The following is a 20,132-nucleotide window of genomic DNA, read 5'->3' as shown; positions in this document are numbered from 1 at the left end:
AAGATGCTGATTAGATAGCTTGATTATTGGTGTGCCTTAAGCTGGGTTCACACTAAGCAACAGCGACAACGACGTCGCTGTTACGTCACCATTTTCGGTGACGTAACAGCGACCTTGTAAGTCGCTGTCATGATCGCTGCTTAGCTGTCAAACACAGCGACGCAGCAGCGATCATAACGTCGCTACATGTGCAGAGAGCAAGGAGCCGCGCTTAGCGCTGGCTCCTTGCTCTCCTAGGTACAGTACACATCGGGTTAAATTAACCCGATGTGTGCTGCAGCTACATGTCACAGTGCAGAGAGCAGGGAGCCGCGTGCACTGCTTAGCGCTGGCTCCTTGCTTTCCTTGCTACAGTATACATCGGGTTAATTACCTGATGTGTACTGCAGCCACATGTGCAGACAGCAGGAGCCGCCACTGGCAGCAAGAGCGGAGGCTGGTAACTAAGGTAAATATCGGGTAACCAGGGAAAGGTCTTCCCTTGGTTACCCGATGTTTACGCTGGTTACAGCTTACCACAGCTGCCAGACACCGGCTCCTGCTCCCTGCTCGCTTCATTTCGTCGCTCTCTCGCTGTCACACACAGCGATCTGTGTGTCACAGCAGGAGAGTGACGACCAAAAAATGAAGCTGGACATTCAGCAACGACCGGCGACCTCACAGCAGGGGCCAGGTCGTTGCTGGATGTCACACACAGTGACAGCGACGGGACGTCGCTGCAACGTCACAGAAAATGGTGACGTAGCAGCGACGTCGTTGTCATTGTCGCTGTGTGTGACACCAGCTTTAGGCTGGCCACAAAAAAAGGCCACTCTAAAATGTGCAGTTTTATAGTATTGAGGGGGAGTTCGGGGAGGGTCAGAAAACCAGTCAGTATCTCGTGTGATCACCATTTGTCTCACACAGTGCAACATATCTCGCATGTATATAGATGATCAGATTGTTGATTGTGGCCTGTGGATTGTTGGTCCACTCTTCAATGGTTGTGTGAAGTTGCTGGATATTAGCAGGAACTTGAACACGCTTTTCTATACGCCAATCGAGATTATCGCAAACATGCTGAATGGGTGACATGTCCGGTGAGTATGCTGGCCAGCAAGAATTGGGATGTTTTGAGGTTCCAGGAATTGTGTACAGATCCCTGCAACATGGAGCCGTGCATTGTCAAGCTGCAAGATGAGGTGATGGTCACAGATGAATGGCAGAACAATGGCCTCAGGATCTGGTCACGATTTCTCTGTGCATTCAAAATGGCATCAATAAAATGCACCTATGTTTGTTGTCCATCACAAATGCCTGCCCATACCATAACCACAGCCACCATGCGCCACTCTATTCAGTGTATTCACAACACTGACAGCAGCAAACCACTCACCCACATGATGCCATAAATGCAGCAAGCACCAGCCCTATAGAGAGAAAACTGGGATTCATCTGTGAAGAGAACACCTTTCCAATCTGCCACACGCCATCGTATGTGAGCATTTTCCCATTCAAGATGGTTACAACAACGAACTGCAGTCAGGTGAAAACCCCAGTGAGGACTCGAGCAGCAGAGGAGCTTCCGTGAGACGGCTTCAGGCAGTTTGTACAAATTCTTTGGTTATGTACATTGATTGTTACAGCAGCTGTCCGGGTGGCCGGACTCAAATGACCTAGGAGGTGAAGATGCTGAATGTTGGGGTTCTGGGATCACATGGATACACGTGATCTGCGGTTGTGAGGCCGGTTGGATGTTCTGCCAAAGTCACTTAAATGCTTTGGACACTGCTTATGGAAGCGAAATCAACATTCAGTTGACAGGCAACAGCTCTGGTGAACACTCCTGTGGTCAGAGTGCCAACTGCACGCTCCATCCAAACTTGTGACATCTGTGGCATGATGCTGTGTGATAAAGCTGCATATTTTAGAGTGGGCTTTTGTTGTGGTCAACCGAAGGCACACCTGTGCAATAATCCTGCTTTCTAATCAGCATCTTGATATGTCACACCTGTGATGTGGATGGATTGTATCCACAAAAGAGAAGCGTTCAATAACTCAGATTTAGAAAAAAAATGTGAACACTATTTGAGAGGAAAAGGCCTTTTGTGTACATAGAAAGTCTTAGGCCCCTTTCACACATCAGTTTTTTGCCGTCAGTCACACACAATCCATTAGCTTGATGGATCCGTCGCAGATTGTGGAAAAATTGATGCAACGGATCAGTTTTTTCAACGGATACGACTAGCAGATCCAGCGAACAAACTGATCCGTCACATCAGTTCTGTCATTCGTTTTTTGACAGATCCGTTTTTTGAAAACGCCCAATGGGAAACTCCCAAACATTATTGGCTACTAAAAACCTATATGTACAGTGTTTTTACTCCCCATCTTTGACAGGTTGTAGAGCAAGTGGCAAAAATGGAAGGTGTGATTGCCAAGATTGTAAAGATCTATGTGGTGGATTTTTACTTTTGAGGCGAATCGTTTGGAAGCGATCGTTGTTGAAAAGGAGCGAGAAGGACAGCGCTAAACATATTAAAAGGTTTTAAATATGCGCGGTGAGCAAGAAAACACTCCCCCCCAAGTAGTACCTTGCAAACACCATTGTACAGTAAATACCCTCCTTCCCACTTTAAATCCCTAAACCCCCACTTGAATAGATATTGACCACAGATGTAATGTTTTAAATATCCTGGCAAAAATTTAAAGTCCCAATTTCTGCATTCCCCATTTATATACACCATGTTTTTGTTTAAAATACAACCTCAAACACTGAGGTATTGCAAGTAAACCAAAATATCCACCACAGGTGCTGTGAGACATAACCCAAAAATTTAAAGTTACCTTGGTGAAATGATACTACGGAAGCCAAGGTTTTGGAACAATTTTAATATTTATTTTTTTTTAACTCACTTTTTTCAACAAAGTAGGAGCTATTCAGCTCTTTATTGAAATACAAGGGCAGCACTGAAAAGAAAAAAAATGCTTGCCGGGCGGGACTCCCGCGGGCGGGACTGCTTGCTGGGACATTGATGAGTGAAGCCCTACCTGGCAGGTTTATATACCTTTCCTAATTGGGGGCTGGCTATTTTGATACTAAATAATAAATTGGAGCATGCTCAGTTTAAAAAAAATGGAATCCGTCGCCGGATTTCGTCATTTGACGAATTACGACGGATCCTGCCCCCATAGGCTTCCATTCTACCAAACGACGGATGGCGATGGATTTTTTCGACGCAGACAAAAAACGTTAGTTTGTACGTCGTCTCCATCCTCCGAATCATTTTTGACGGATGAAATGTGAGGCCATGTGTCGCTAATACAAGTCGATGACAAAAAAACAAATCCAGCGGCATCAGTCACCGGATCTGTTTTCTTCAAAATTTGAGGGATTGTGACTGACAGCAAAACACTGATGTGTGAAAGGGGCCTTAGATCTTAGAATTCAGCTCATGAAAAAAGGGGCAAAAAGTAAAGTGTTAGGTTTTTACTTTTGCTCAGTTCATAGCTATCTAGCGCTGCCATCTCCTGGCAATAAAGCAAAATGGCATCACACTGCTTCAAAAATGTACAAAGTATCAATCAGAGCATAAATACTTCTTAAACAGAACTTGTCACTTGTAAAAATGCTATTAACCTGCAGATTTAGGGTTATTATGCAGGTTAAAGTGAACCGGTCACCAGATTTGGGGCCTATAAGTAGCGGCAATCTCCAGTGGGCTGTTATACACAGTATTCTAACATGCTGTATATAAGAGCTCAGGCCGCTGTGTAGAACGTAAAAATCACTTTATAATACTCACCTAAATGGTCAGTGTGGTGCAGATGGGTCAGACGGGTGTCTCCGTTCTCTGGGTCCGGCGCCTCCTCTTTTGGCCATCTTTGTCCTCCTTCTTCTGAAGCCTGGGTACATGATGCATCCACGTCATGCACACAGGCTGGCATTGAGGTCTTGTGCAGCCGCACTTTGATCTGTCCTGAGCAGGGTAGATCAAAGTATTGTAAAGCGCATGAGCGGGACCTCAATGCCGGCTTGTATGCATGACGTAGGACGCGTCATGCACCCCGGCTTCAGAAGAGCACGAGGGTGTCACCGACACAGATTTAGTCACCACTCTGAATCTAGAGTGGCAACTGTAGCCGTGCCCCGGCACTGACTGACAGGCACTCAACATTAGAACCAGCTGTCAGTCAGTGTGGGGGGCACAGTTACAGCCTCCATTCTCCATACACAGAGCGGTGACTGAACCTGTGCCGGCGCTGCCCGCGTGACTGAAATCTGAATGCTGCCAGGAGGAATAAAGTTAATTTACTCCCAGTAACAAAGTTCAATATGCAACTGCCAGGCCGCTCTCAGATGCTATTACCTGCAGATTAATCCCATTATCTGCAGGTCAATAGCGTTTTTACACATGACAGGTTCCCTTTAAGCGTGAATGAAAACTTTGTGACTCTTCATTACTATCAGTTGATAGATTTATTTCTCGATATTATTCTGTACACTCAGTCGCAGCAAATGTATTGAGTGTAAATTGGCAGATGCAAATGTACACCAAATTTACAGATCATCTTGTGGATTTTCTGCTGCAAATTACCTAGATTTAATAACTAAACCAGACACACGTAGGGCTACGATCACACCATTATTCAGATGTTTAAAATAGTTTCCATAAGCAAAAAACAAATGCGTTTGACATGGAAGAAAAGCGGATGGCTACTTAAAGGATCCGTTCACCATAGACTTCAATGAATGGATCCAGCTGAAAGTGTTTTTAGTTGGAGAAAAAAAAAAGTCGTCTGCACAACGTTTTTGTTCTGCTAAGAAAACTGATTGCTCCTGGATCCATTTTCAAGTGATGACTACTGCACATCTGAACTGAGCCTTACCTGGCACTAGTCAGATATATGGCTTTCCAGGACAGGTGGCTACATTTGGGGCCTTGTCCTTCTCTGTCCTTATTCATACAGATGTCACTGACGCAAGGCAAGGTTTTAATACTAGAGTAGGACCGTCCCGATTGGGTACACTGTCACGATGCGATGGCTTTTATGCTCTTTGATCAAACCGTGTTAATAAAGCACCCTGTTATTTGAATATACCACTACTCTTTAGCTTATTATAGGGTACGTGCTCATTTTGAGTTTTGTTTTTTTTCTCTCTTGGGTTTTGCCTGTGAAACGGCCACGGTGTGAACGTGATCGTATTGCACATATAACCAGGGCTGTGGAGTCGGAGCCGGTATAAAATGCACCGACTCCGATTCCTAAAATATAGAATAAATTGGGGACAGTAGTGCAATGCAGAATGTGCTAAATATTTTACTAAATAACATTTAGTATAATGCTTATATTTAAGTGAAACATTTATTGCAGTACAATGTGAACATCAGATATTTAATAATTTTTATGATACAATAATCAAGATATTTAGATAGAACATAAAATATAGTTATTGGAATACAACTTTAGAACACAAAAAACTAATAAATTGTAAATATGTAATATATATATATATATATTATATATACACACACACACAAGATATATATGTAATCTACTGTATGTTACATAGTGTATTACATATTTACAATTTATTAGTTTTTAGTGTTCTAAAGTTGTATTCCAATAAATATATTTTATGTTCTATCCAAATATCTTGATTATTGTATCATAAAAATTATTAAATGTCTGATGTTCACATACACATGTTCATGTACTACAATAAATTTTTCACCTAACTATAAGCAATATATGTGGGAGTCGGAGACGTGGAGTCGGAGTCGGTGCAAGAGAAATTGAGGAGTCGGAGTCGAAGGTTTGGCTTACCAACTCCACAGCCCTGCATATAGCAACTTATAATCCGGCTCATTGTTTTATTTATTTTCACTTTTAATTTCATAAAGATTTAATACCCACACTACGGGATTTTAAAAGAAATGCTACGCCTGTATTCTATCCAAAAAATTGGGCTGGAAATCTCCCATTAATCCAGTTTCATGTTCCAAACCCTTAAAAGATTTCTCTGGGACAAACATATAAATGACCTATCCTATGGTGGGTGCAGGCGTAGGACCTCCACCGGTGTCTTATTGATGACCTAACCCCTAATGAAATAGGAGCACGGACTTGCAAGAGATTTTTCTCCCATAGGAGAGGATAGAATATCAATATCCCTGGAAAGCACCTTTAAATAGAAAGATACTATATCTAATTAAAGCACCTCTCCTGTGGTTTTTTTTTTTTTTTCAGCGTTGGAGTGGCCTTTAATTTAATTCCCCTGCTCTCTGTTGTATACTCACCTTCCACTTGCTTCCCCTTTTACGGACGCTGCTCCGGTCCCACGGCGCCATCTTGTGACTGTAATTTCTAACTGGCTGGAAGTCAGAAGTTACATCAGAAGCTCCCAATGCAAATCTATGAGAGCCAGAAAGAAACTCCCATAGATACGGACTAAGTTGTGACCTCAAGGGCGCTCCATGAAAAACTGGAGCTGCCGGGAGGTCACATATCACTGGAGAAAGACAGGAGCGGCGACAATAGAAGATGAAGCCACCGGAGCGTGACTATAATACAAGGGACAGGAGACTTATATTGGGAGCACTGTAATAATTTGTAAGGAAGCGCAAGCTTGGCACTATCATGCAGGACAATTAGAAATGACTCCCCACTTTTGTTCGGTTCGCAGTGATTCCAGTATGATGTAGCGGTGCGCTGCTGAATCAGTCCCAGAAGGGAGGGAAATTTGTAGATCCGAAAATGCAGATGAACAGCAGCACTTGCTTCAAAGAGTAAAATATCCGACCGGTCAGGAGCCGTGGAAGCGCAGAGCGGAACAGCCATCATCTGATCTCCGGCCCCTGACTGGGGTCTCCATGCCGAGACGTTTTAAGAAGTTTTCAATAAATCGGATATTTTACTCTTTGAAGCAAGTGCCACCGCTCATAATATTTACAGATTAGAAAAACCATTCCGGCGGTATAATAAAAAAAACAAAACGTTGACGTGGTGCTTCAAAGTGTAGTATATTAATAAAGTTTAGGGCACAGGGGGTACAACGTACGGTCCTTGATGCCAAACTATGTGGCCCCCATTACATGCTCACAAGTCATGTTTTATTATTGCCCATGAAAGTGGATGATGTGGCCCTTATACCAAAAAGGATTGTGCACCCCTTGTCTTGGCTGTACGATTCCGTATTATGGAGAGTGCCACGTTTGTGTAGGGAGACTCATAGGCCAGGCAATGCTGCCTTACAAAAAAAAGTCTGCAAATCGGTTTTCCTCCAGGAGGAAAAAAAATTACCTCTTTCTCATAAAATATTTGGCTCTACATAAAAACAAAATGCCTCTCACCTCCGTGTTCCAGGAATACTCTCACGCATCTTTCTTTCCCTCTGGCTGCTGAGAAGTGCAGAAGAGTCCATCCGTTAGTATCCCGGCCATTCGGGGAGTAGCCCTGTTCCAGCATTGAGCGGACGGTGTGGACATCGCCGACAGCCACTGCCCCCTGGATCCGCAATTCCTCCTGCAGCTCAGGATTCCTGCGGCAGTGATGATGTAACATTCTCCACGCTCTGCTCTTCCTCCACATAGATTCAAGTGTAGTCACCTGAAGTCACAAACATACAGGCTTAACATCTGCGGATCACAGGGCAATGCCTGCCGTGCTGCTGCATTAACAACACCTGGCATGGCCATAGCGATGTCACCTCATTGTCGTCCTGATAGGCTGTTGAATGGTCAGCGCAGCATGGGATTTAATAAGGACCATCAGGACTGTCATGACCATATCTGCCTTTATAGCATCTTTTGGCTGGCATTGGTGAATCCTATTAAACTACAGAATTTATGTACATAAGTGCATTAGAACATTATTGTGTTTTATCACAGGAGTGAGTGTTCCTACCATGCCACGAACTTGCCCAGGTCATCACAAATGAGTCAGTGATGTAGGAGCTCCAGCAGCCAGGTACATCCAGTAACTGGATTTATGATGACCTGAGAGAGCTGGAGACACATGGTATAAACACTCACGCCTGTGATAAAACAGGCAGGGAAATATGTTACCTCAAAAAGCAGCAGCTGCAAGCCCCTGCTGTCATCTGTATACTCACTTATCACAAGTGACATTTGCAGAAGCTGCAAGCCCCTGCTGTCAACTGTATACTCACTTATCACAAGTGACATTTGCAGAAGCTGCAAGCCCCTGCTGTCATCTGTATACTCACTAATCACAAGTGACATTTGCAGCAGCTGCAAGCCCCTGCTGTCATCTGTATACTCACTAATCACAAGTGACATTTGCAGCAGCTGCAAGCCCCTGCTGTCATCTGTATACTCACTTATGACAAGTGACATTTGCAGCGGCTGCAAGCCCCTGCTGTCATCCGTATACTCACTTCTCACAAGTGACATCTGCAGCAGCTGCAAGCCCCTGCTGTCATCCGTATACTCACTTCTCACAAGTGACATCTGCAGCAGCTGCAAGCCCCTGCTGTCATCCGTATACTCACTTATCACAAGTGACATCTGCAGCAGCTGCAAGCCCCTGCTGTCATCCGTATACTCACTTATCACAAGTGACATTTGCAGAAGCTGCAAGCCCCTGCTGTCAACTGTATACTCACTTATCACAAGTGACATTTGCAGAAGCTGCAAGCCCCTGCTGTCAACTGTATACTCACTTATCACAAGTGACATTTGCAGCAGCTGCAAGCCCCTGCTGTCATCTGTATACTCACTTATGACAAGTGACTTTTGCAGCGGCTGCAAGCCCCTGCTGTCATCCGTATACTCACTTATCACAAGTGACATCTGCAGCAGCTGCAAGCCCCTGCTGTCATCCGTATACTCACTTATCACAAGTGACATCTGCAGCAGCTGCAAGCCCCTGCTGTCATCCGTATACTCACTTATCACAAGTGACATTTGCAGAAGCTGCAAGCCCCTGCTGTCAACTGTATACTCACTTATCACAAGTGACATTTGCAGAAGCTGCAAGCCCCTGCTGTCATCTGTATACTCACTAATCACAAGTGACATTTGCAGCAGCTGCAAGCCCCTGCTGTCATCTGTATACTGACTTATCACAAGTGACATTTGCTTCACCTCTTGTCCAGGCACTGTGCTATGTGCCACCCATGAGCTGGAGCAACTATGTATGGTCAGACACAGCAAATGAGACAGTATGTAGCAGGGGCACATGTACTGGATCATCTCAGCACAAGAACGTTTTTTTAACAAATCCAATTGTAGAAATAATTATTATTCCAAGATTTAGTAATTAAAATGTACTTTGTTCTGGGAAAACCAATTTCTCCTATAAATGAGGTGGTTCACTAGTTAGTTTTCATAGGCACATTAATGATATTTTGAGAAACAAGATTTCTCTCGAATACCTTGTGTTGCCAATAGTGCCTGTGAGCGGCGCTACTGTGCTCCGCTCATCCCCTTCGCGTGACCTCTGATGTCTGTTGATGTCACATGAACTTCCTGTTGACCTGACATCACCGTTGTTGGCCTCAGTCTTCCTGAGTCACTGGGCGGCGTTTCACTGCTCATCACAGCCCAGCATCGCTCCTGCTTGTGGTGATCTGCAGAGCAGGGAGATGCTGGGCTGTGACGAGTGGTGAATCACCGCCCAGTGACTCAGGAAGACTGAGGCAAACAACGGTGATGTCAGGTCAACAGGAAGTTCACGTGACATCACCAGACATTAGAAGTCACGGAGCCCAGGGGGCGCCATGCGATGGGAATAAGTGGAGCACAATAGCGCCGCTCACAGGCACTACTGGCAACACAAGGTATTTTAGAGAAACCTTGTTTCGCAACATAATATTGATGTGCATATGCCAGAGAAAACAATGAGTGCACTGCCAAGATGTTAATATAATATTTAACCAATAATATTAACCAATTTAATATGTAAACAAAGCTATGACTGCGCACAGAAATAAAAACCGTAACCCATATGGATCACTCATAAAGCACCACTTTTCATGGATACATTGCAATACTCTAACATAGGAAACTATTTGGTCTTGTAAATTTTAAAAACTACTTCTGTAAAAAAAATGGATGCCAAACGGATGGCACTCAGATAACAATACAGATGAAAAATAATCCGTTTTTCTCTAGTTGAATAATGGATGATTTACTATACCCCTGTGCGATTTTAGGCTCAGCCTCACTGAGGCGTCAGGAGTGTGTGGTGCGGTCAAGTTCAGGTCAGGAGGCCCGGGGCCGGTCTGGGCGTTATAATCCGTGTACACGGATGAGGCTTTAAAGAAAGGTATCTTACCTGTATAAACAAATCTTCAAGTCTTCTCAACAACGTATAACATAAACTGTTCATCTCATCAACTGTATTCAGATCATCTAATAGGAAGCTGGCAACACATCATGTCTTAAATCAGTCACTTTTAGACTAGTGGGGGCTTATCTCCCAGGAGGACATCATGCCTATTAATCATTCCGAATAGTCATGTCAAAATGGATGGCTTCAAAAATCATTTGGTGTATGGGGCTTTAACTCATTGCCCACCTCTGGGAGAATGGTGTAAAAAGTGCAGCATCCAGCTCAGCCCTCTCTGTCCTCTGTAAAATGCTCAATGTTTCTCTACAGATCATGACTGCTAAGGCTGCTTTCACACCTCCGGTTTTAGCAGAGCCGGCCAATTCGGCTCTAAAACCTATGCAACGGACGCGGCGACAAAACCGCATCCTTTGCATAAGTTTTTTACATGCGGCCCGTCCGGTTTTTGCCGCTTGCGGCACACTATTGAGCATGCGCAGTGGAAAAAACCGCATGCGGCGGCCTTATGCGTTTTTTGCATGGTATGCATTGCAAATTGCGCCGCATCGGCCGGATGCGGCGCGATGCAGTTTTTTTTTTTTTGCCGGACAAAAAAACGTGCCAGGCAACGTTCCATCCGGCCACCGCATCGGCTAAACCTGCCGCATGCGGCAAAAAACGGACGGAACGCAAGCCCATGCGCCACAATACGGCACTAGTGTAAGTCTATGCAAAAAAAAACGCAAATGGCGGCAAAAAAAAAGGTTGCGTTTTTTCTGCAAAGCGCAGGATTGTGCCGCACAGGAAAAACCGAATGTGTGAAAGCAGCCTAAGCCCCTTCACATAAAGAGGGACTACTCCAGATTGCTACATAGCAAAAACCTCCTAAACAGATATTTTTTTTTTTTAGAAAGGAAGTCTGTCAGCACAAAATGACTATTGAGGCAAAGAACGACCCTAAAGTGAATCTGTCACCCGTTTTTCACTACCGTGCAGCGTTATATAGAGACAGAGACCCTGATTCCAGCGATGTGTCACTTACTAGGTAGTGTCGTTTTTATAAAATCACAGATTAATCAACAGGAGATTATCATTACAGGACTAAGTGTTCTGCCAGGTAGTCCAGCATATTCATGAGCTCTGTATAAATGCTAGATCTGCAGCAGAGAAAACACGATTTTATCAAAACATATCAAAACATATCAACAGCTGATATGTGTGCCTGCTAGCCGCGGGTGGAATCTCTTCCACCCGCGGCCATTAACCCCTTACATTTTGCTGCCAAAGTCTTGGCAGCGATATGTATATGGACGCCGCCATGACAGTGACTTACCCCGCCCCCACCGGAAGTCACGTGACATGATCACGTGACTTTCGGCGGTTGCCATGGTAGCACAGGGTCATGTGATGACGCCTGTAGCTAACATGAGTCACTTCCTCTCAATGCCGGAATACAGCCGGCATTGAAAGTGAAGCAGCAAATCTGCAGTTCTCAGCTCTGTAGCTGAGATCTGCAGATAGTGCAGAGCGATCGGATTGCTGATCGCAATAGCCCCCTAGGGGGACTAGTAAAATAAAAAAAAAAAGTAAAAAAAAAGTTTTAAAAAATTAAAAAAAATAAAAAAACCTAAAAGTTCAAATCACCCCCCTTTCACCCCATTGAAAATTAAAGGGTTAAAAAAATAAAAAATACACACATATTTGGTATCGCCGCGTTCAGAAATGCCCGATCTATCAAAATATAAAAACAATGAATCTGATCAGTAAACGGCGTAGCGGCAAAAAAATTCCAAACGCCAAAATTACGTTTTTTGGTCGCCGCAAATTTTGCGCAAAATGCAATAACAGGCGATCAAAACGTAGCATCTGCGCAAAAATGGTACCGTTAAGAACGTCATGTCGAGACGCAAAAAATAAGCCATCACTGAGCCTCAGATCCTGAAAAATGAGAACGCTACGGGTTTTGGAAATGGCGCAAAACGTGCGCCACGTTTTTTGGACAGGCTTGTGAATTTTTTTTAACCCCTTAGATACAAGTAAACCTATACATGTTTGGTGTCTACAAACTCGCACCGACCTGAGGCATCATACCCACACATCAGTTTTACCATATAGTGAACACGGTGAATAAAATATCCCAAAAACTATTGTACAATCCCACTTTTTTTGCAATTTTTCCGCACTTGGAATTTTTTTGCCGTTTTCCAGTACACTATATGGTAAAACTTATGGTTTCATTTAAAAGTACAACTCGTCCCGCAAAAAACAAGCCCTCATATGGCAAGATTGATGGAAAAATAAAAAAGTTACGCCTCTCGGAAGAAGGGGAGCAAAAAACAAAAACGCAAAAACGGAAAGTGCCCGGGGGCTGAAGGGGTTAATGTGGCAAGAGAACAACAATTTTACTGTATACTACACTGTTGCGGTATTGATGTATATAGTACAAGTGATTGAAATATTACAGCAGTGATGGTGAACCTATGGCACGCGCGCCGTCGCCTCATTCAGCCACTTTGAACTGTCGGTGTTATGGCTCCAGCAGTACAACGTTGTGTTGGAGCAGAGGAGACATTTCTTCTCGCTCTGACACTCCTCCTCTCCTAGGCCGCAGGCATGTTGCCTAGGAGACGGCGGAGTGTCAGTAAGCGGCAGCATAATGACGTCTTGTGGCCACATGGGAACTGAGGACCCAGCAGCATGCAGCGGTGGAGCAGGTATTGGAAGGTGAGGTGTTTTGTTTTTTTTTTGTTTGTTTTTTTAACTGTGTGCGGCTGTGCCAAGGTGGGGGGACCGTGCCAGCATGGGGGAAACATTTACAGTGCAGGGACTAGTCCCCTGGGATTTAGTTCCCCTGGCTATTTGGCTCCATTAGCATGTTAGTACGTCCCTGTGGGCCCCTGTGAATGTGCTATCATGCTAATGAATACGCAGCGTCACAGGATGATCTCACTCACCTCTCTGCCGCCAGATGCTGGATTTCGTCTCAGTGCGCATGATCCCGGAGTTCCGGTCATGCGCACTATGAAGCCGGGTGTATGTGTCCTGGCTTCAAACTGAAGTAGTGCGCATGACCCAAACTCCGGGGTCATGTGCACTGAGCCGAAATCCAGCATCGGGCGGCAATGGCGGTGGAGAGGTGATTGAGATCATCCTCTGATGCTGCGCATTCATTAGCAAAATAGCATGCTCACAGGGGCGTACTAAGATGCTAATGGAGCCGACTAGCCAGGGAAACCAACGCCCAGGGCACTAGTCTTTGGCCTCATTAGCACAAGATAAAAGATCTTTAGAAGTACTTTTTCTAAAGATCTCTTTATCTATGCTAGTGTATACAGGGACGGTTAGGCAGGGATTAGCAGTATGCACCCAGAACTGCTCGTGGTCCTGGGTGCATATTCCACCTGACAGGTTCCCTTTAATGTCTATGTATGATATGCAATAAGTGGATTTTGCAGTTTATGTGCTGCCTGTGTAATGGTCAGATAGCAACACCCTGTGAAATGGTTTTTTCCAAAATATAAAAACTAACCAGATTGTAAAATGCTGTAAAAAGGAAAAAAAAATGAAACACCAGATTTGTGGTTTCCCGGCAAACTTCCTCCAAAAGATATAATAAAAAGCGAATAAAATGTCCTATCTACCCTAAAATGGTATCAAGAAAAACGTCAGCTCATTTTACACAAGATAGTCCTAAAAATGACCACTAGTACTTATTATTTTGGTGTAATAAAGTCAGATAGACAAGATTTATGCAAAAACAGTATAAATTTATTATTCATAAATAGTTAAAGGCACACAGTGCATGAAGTGAATTTTAAAACCATGCATACATATGACAGGACAGTGCGTTAGATCAATTTATGTAATGGCGCTGGTAACAAAAAGTATATATGTTGGAGGCTAGGAATATTTGTTGGTAGGTCAAATATACAGACAATATAAATGGTTGTTAATGCAGAACCAATACAATGGTATTACCGGTTAATCACCCGGGAGTATATCCCTATCAAACACAATATGTAATGTTGGCATTTCTTGTGCTGCACAATACACAGATCTTAGGGTATGTTTAGATCACTAGACACAACCTATATATTCCCAACACATAGGTAATATGCACATACAGGTCATTTAATCACATCAATTATATCACAAAAAAACATAATTTATAAATTCATGGCATAAAGGACAATACTCTGACCCATTAAATAACACATAAGTCATTCACTTGGTAAAGTTTATACTTATATTACCCAGAATCAGGGAAAGTATGGTTGTCATCTGGGGGTGTATATCCCAGAGGCCAAAATACCCACTGAAAGTGCTATGTATGGTGCAGAATCAATCATCAGTTGGTATTCAATCATAAAATCTCACCTCCACCATAATACGATGTAGGCATGCAGGTCATAACTCATTTAAGCTAGCACAGAGGAATGTCATATACCGCAATATAAACATCAATCATGCTCCAAACATCCTCGTGGTTAGCAATGTTAGGGATAACCAAAGAGCATTATATGAACGCCTCATAGTATAACATACCAGCTGTAGCCATAAGATACTAAACGCACTGCCCCGCACCTGACGCGTTTCGCAAGAGCTTCGTCTCAAGGTGATTATACTATGAGGCGTTCATATAATGCTCTTTGGTTATCCCTAACATTGCTAACCACGAGGATGTTTGGAGCATGATTGATGTTTATATTGCGGTATATGACATTCCTCTGTGCTAGCTTAAATGAGTTATGACCTGCATGCCTACATCGTATTATGGTGGAGGTGAGATTTTATGATTGAATACCAACTGATGATTGATTCTGCACCATACATAGCACTTTCAGTGGGTATTTTGGCCTCTGGGATATACACCCCCAGATGACAACCATACTTTCCCTGATTCTGGGTAATATAAGTATAAACTTTACCAAGTGAATGACTTATGTGTTATTTAATGGGTCAGAGTATTGTCCTTTATGCCATGAATTTATAAATTATGTTTTTTTGTGATATAATTGATGTGATTAAATGACCTATATGTGCATATTACCTATGTGTTGGGAATATATAGGTTGTGTCTAGTGATCTAAACATACCCTAAGATCTGTGTATTGTGCAGCACAAGAAATGCCAACATTACATATTGTGTTTGATAGGGATATACTCCCGGGTGATTAACCGGTAATACCATTGTATTGGTTCTGCATTAACAACCATTTATATTGTCTGTATATTTGACCTACCAACAAATATTCCTAGCCTCCAACATATATACTTTTTGTTACCAGCACCATTACATAAATTGATCTAACGCACTGTCCTGTCATATGTATGCATGGTTTTAAAATTCACTTCATGCACTGTGTGCCTTTAACTATTTATGAATAATAAATTTATACTGTTTTTGCATAAATCTTGTCTATCTGACTTTATTAGACCAAAATAATAAGTACTAGTGGTCATTTTTAGGACTATATTGTATGTGTGGGACCCTGGTTAATACCGTATATGCCGGCGTATAAGACGACTGGGCGTATGAGACGACCCCCAACTTCTGCCCTAAAAATATAGAATTTGGGATATACTCACTGTATAAGACTACCCCGCTCCCAAATGAAAAAAAGTCTGCTTTGATTGCAACATGTTAATTTTAATTCCGCGAGAGCCGTACAATATGTTTTTAAAGGGCCATTGACAGATCAATCGCTCCAATGTTCACTTAGTACAGCAAGGAATGCTCCTCCCTGCTGTATAAAGCCACAACTGGACTGAAACAATGGTACTACACTCTGCTACAGACACACACAACTCTGCTACATACAGACAAACACATACAACTCTGCTACATACAGACAAATACACACAACTCTGCTACATACAGACAAACACATACAACTCTGCTACATACAGACAAACACATACAACTCTGCTACATACAGACAAACACATACAACTCTGCTACATACAGACAAACACATACAACTCTGCTACATACAGACAAACACATACAACTCTGCTACATACAGACAAACACGTACAACTCTGCTACATGCAGACAAACACGTACAACTCTGCTACATACAGACAAACACATACAACTCTGCTACATACAGACAAACACATACAACTCTGCTACATACAGACAAACACATACAACTCTGCTACATACAGACAAACACGTACAACTCTGCTACAGACAAACACGTACAACTCTGCTACATACAGACAAACACATACAACTCTGCTACATACAGACAAATACACACAACTCTGCTGCTCTGTGGGGCCTGCACCCGCGGCTCGGCGGGTACAGCACCCGCGGCATCGGCGGGGGGGGGGATTGGCAGGGCATACATCTGGGGGGTTAGAAGCAGCTCACTGGGGCCCATAATGGGCACAAGTCCCCCTGTGTTAGATATCTCCCCCATAGTGCTGCCCATGGCCCCTATAGATCGCACAAGTCCCCCTGTGTCAGATATGGCCCCCAGGCTGCTGCCCAAAGTAAAATAAAACCCTCTTTCCTTATCTCCTGCAGCGCTGAGCTCCCTCCTGTCTGGCTCCGTGCTTCTGTTCTTCCACTTCCTGGTTGTCAGTGCGGTCATGTGATCGGCACAGCAGGCTGAGCTCTCTGCCTGCCTGATCACAGTGGAAGCAGGGACACGGGGAGAAACGCTGGAGGGGGTAAGTGAAGCTTTTTTATTTTAGAATGAGCAGCAGCCTGGGGGCCAAATCTAACACATGGGGGACATGTGCGATCACACTGGGACGCAGGCTCATATAATATGCACCGCTCCCCAGCCCCTCACTGCGTGCGATTTCAGCACCATTGGAGATGGACAGCGGCTGTGCATATTATATGAGCGGGTGCAGGAGATCAAAGGATGCAGCCCGCAGCGTTCCCCTGTGCTCCAGAGCTGCTTCCACCACCTCCCCTGGACGCTGCAGTGTACATACACCCCCCCCCCCCGTATATCCGGCGTATAAGACGACCCCCCACTGTAGCCATTATTTTAAGGGGGTAAAAAGTCGTCTTATACGCCAGTATATACGGTATGTATTAACATACATGATGGATCTGATGATTCATGGTTTGTTTTTTCATTTTACACAAGAGCAGGCTCCGACACCGGACCAGCAACGTAAGAATGAAAACCTTATATGTCTCAGAATATAGTAACAGAAAATATATATATATTTTTTTATTTTTTTTTAATAAATTTTTTTAATCTGCTTTTACCGTTTAAGAAAAAAAAAATCCATATACAATCTATATATCACTGTATTTGTAATAACCTGGAGATGCCTAAGGCCAAGTTATATTTACAGCACAATAATCAAATACAAAATCCTCCAAAATTTGCATTTTAGAGGGTAATTTCAATGCACTTGGAATATTTTTATCTCGGTTTTTCAGTATATTGAATGGTAAGATGGTGTAACCAGCAAAACTAAACTAGCCCTCATAAAACTGTGTCATGGAGAAAAAAAAATGGCCCGGGGGGGAGGGGATGAAGGAAATATGAAAACAAAAAAAAATGCCCTATTGGGTAAATGTTGTCCACTACTGGGCAACCCCTTTTCAATGCACTGCAGGCTATCAGCGACCATGTGACCGGATACAACGCTCACATGAAATAAACAGGGATCACTTGGAATATAATACAGCACTCGCCAATAGGTAAGTATGCTTATTTTCTTATTTTATTCAGCACACTATGCACACTCAAAATAGGTTGTCTATTCGTATACAATGCCATTAAAATAGAATGTAAAATTGTGCATCCTAACAAATCATTTGTGGTGAAATACTGAGATTAGGAGTTCAACTTGATCTCATATTTAATCCCAGTACTGGCGCAAACACAGGTGGGGGCAACAATATTTTGATATTGTTGCACATTTAACAAATTTGACAATTGTCTAAAAGGGATTGTCTGAACAGAGCTACATTTTTATTATTTTTTTTTTTAAGAAATAAAAGCAACACTTGCTTTACTTAATCTTCCTGTGCTCCCAATCAAACCCTGTTTCCTCCCTTCTTGTGACTACAGCAATGATGTCCCGTCACAAAGATATGTGAACACTGCAGCCAATCACTGGTTAAAGAGGTCTCTCACAACAGCCAGGGACTGACTGCAGCGAGCACATTGCTGTAACTGGAACAGAGACAACTTTGGAATTGGATGGTGGGACGATTAGTGATGTTGAATATTGACTTTTTTTTCCTCAAACCATTTTCTAAGATTGCAAAATACATATATCCCTCCTTAGAAAACCCCTTAAAGGGATTACCTGCGACAATTATTGTTATTGTGCATGGGGCTAAGATGTAACATGCAAGTAGTTGCTAACTACCTGCTTGCTCTGCCTGACGGCGATCTCTGCTGACTCAGAGCAGGCACGGACTGCACCTGCTGTGGATTCAGCAGCTCCCATTCACAGCGTGTCAACAGGGCGGCATCTTCTCTTCTGCGGCGATGTATTTATGATTATTTTATGCTCATTGACAGCTGTCTCCCCTCTGCCTAGCTGCGGAGAGCCAGCTGTCAATCAGTATCATGTCTGTTGTGATGATGGGCAAACTAGCAGATATCTGGAATCGGCGGGTTCAACCAGATTAAAAACACACACACACACTAATATATATATATATATATATATATATATATGTATTAGTGTGTGTGTGTGTTTTTAATCTGGTTGAACCCGCCCGCATATATATATATGGTTCAGGCCCACAATTGATCCTAGATATCTGCCCGGATGCCGATACCCATATAAATCATAAAGGGTAACTCCAGCACTCACAAGACGATAAAGGATCAAATAAAGTTTAGATTTTTTTTATTTTTGATTTGTTGCAAAGAAGGGAATTTTGTTTACTTACCGTAAATTCCTTTTCTTCTAGCTCCAATTGGGAGACCCAGACAGTGGGTGTATAGCTACTGCCTCTGGAGGCCGCACAAAGAACTACACTTAAAAGTGTAAGGCCCCTCCCCTTCTGGCTATACACCCTCCCGTAGGAGTACGGATTCCTCAGTTTTAGTACCAAAGCAAGAAGGAGGAAAGCCAATAACAGTTTCAAAAACAAATTCAATCCGATAACAAGATCGGAGAACTTAAGAAACAACATGAACAACATGTGCACCCGAAAAACGAAACCCTAAGAACAAATAGGGCGGGTGCTGGGTCTCCCAATTGGAGCTAGAAGAAAAGGAATTTACGGTAAGTAAACAAAATTCCCTTCTTCTTTTTCGCTCCTAATTGGGAGACCCAGACAGTGGGACGTCCAAAAGCAGTCCCTGGGTGGGTAAAAAGATACCACATGAACAGGCTGTCAGACAGCCTCTTCCTACAGGTGGGCCACCGCCGCCTGAAGGACCTGTCTACCTAGGCTGGCATCTGCCGAAGCGTAGGTATGCACTTGATAGTGTTTGGTAAACGTGTGCAGACTCGACCAGGTAGCCGCCTGGCACACTTGCTGAGCCGTAGCCTGATGCCGCAATGCCCAGGACGCACCCACGGCTCTGGTAGAATGGGCCTTCAGTCCAGATGGAGTCGGAAGCCCAGCAGAACGGTATGTGTGAAGAATTGGTTCCTTGATCCACCGCGCCAGGGTGGATTTGGAAGCTTGCGATCCCTTATGCTGACCAGCGACTAGGACAAAGAGCGCATCAGAACGGCGTAGAGACGCCGTGCGAGAAATGTAAATCCTGAGTGCTCTCACCAGGTCCAACAGATGTAAACCCTTTTCAAATTGGTGAACTGGATGCGGACACAAAGATGGCAAAGTGATATCCTGATTGAGATGAAAGGAAGAAACCACCTTGGGAGAAAACTCTGGAATTGGACGCAGT

The 20,132-nt window shown here is 43.5% G+C and overlaps 1 protein-coding gene across 4 annotated transcripts in view; it reads right to left on the bottom strand.

Annotated features, from left to right (window-relative positions):
* The window catches only part of ASB7 (ankyrin repeat and SOCS box containing 7), a 94,007-nt gene that overhangs the window by 59,332 nt on the left and 14,543 nt on the right, over window positions 1-20,132 (bottom strand). For all 4 annotated transcript variants that reach the window (XR_012753068.1, XR_012753067.1, XM_075346004.1 and 1 more), the window contains exon 4: window positions 7,335-7,590. Coding sequence is in view for 2 of the 4 variants with exons in the window: in XM_075346004.1 (XP_075202119.1) it covers window positions 7,335-7,572 (238 nt within the window). In the remaining 2 variants the exon portion in view is untranslated. The remainder of the gene's footprint in view (window positions 1-7,334; window positions 7,591-20,132) is intronic.

Source organism: Anomaloglossus baeobatrachus, chromosome 4 (genome assembly GCF_048569485.1).
Source record: "Anomaloglossus baeobatrachus isolate aAnoBae1 chromosome 4, aAnoBae1.hap1, whole genome shotgun sequence".
NCBI classification, from domain to species: Eukaryota; Metazoa; Chordata; class Amphibia; order Anura; family Aromobatidae; genus Anomaloglossus; species Anomaloglossus baeobatrachus.
The sequence above is the reverse complement of the archived record's forward strand: the minus strand, read 5'-3'. Positions and strand labels throughout refer to the sequence as shown.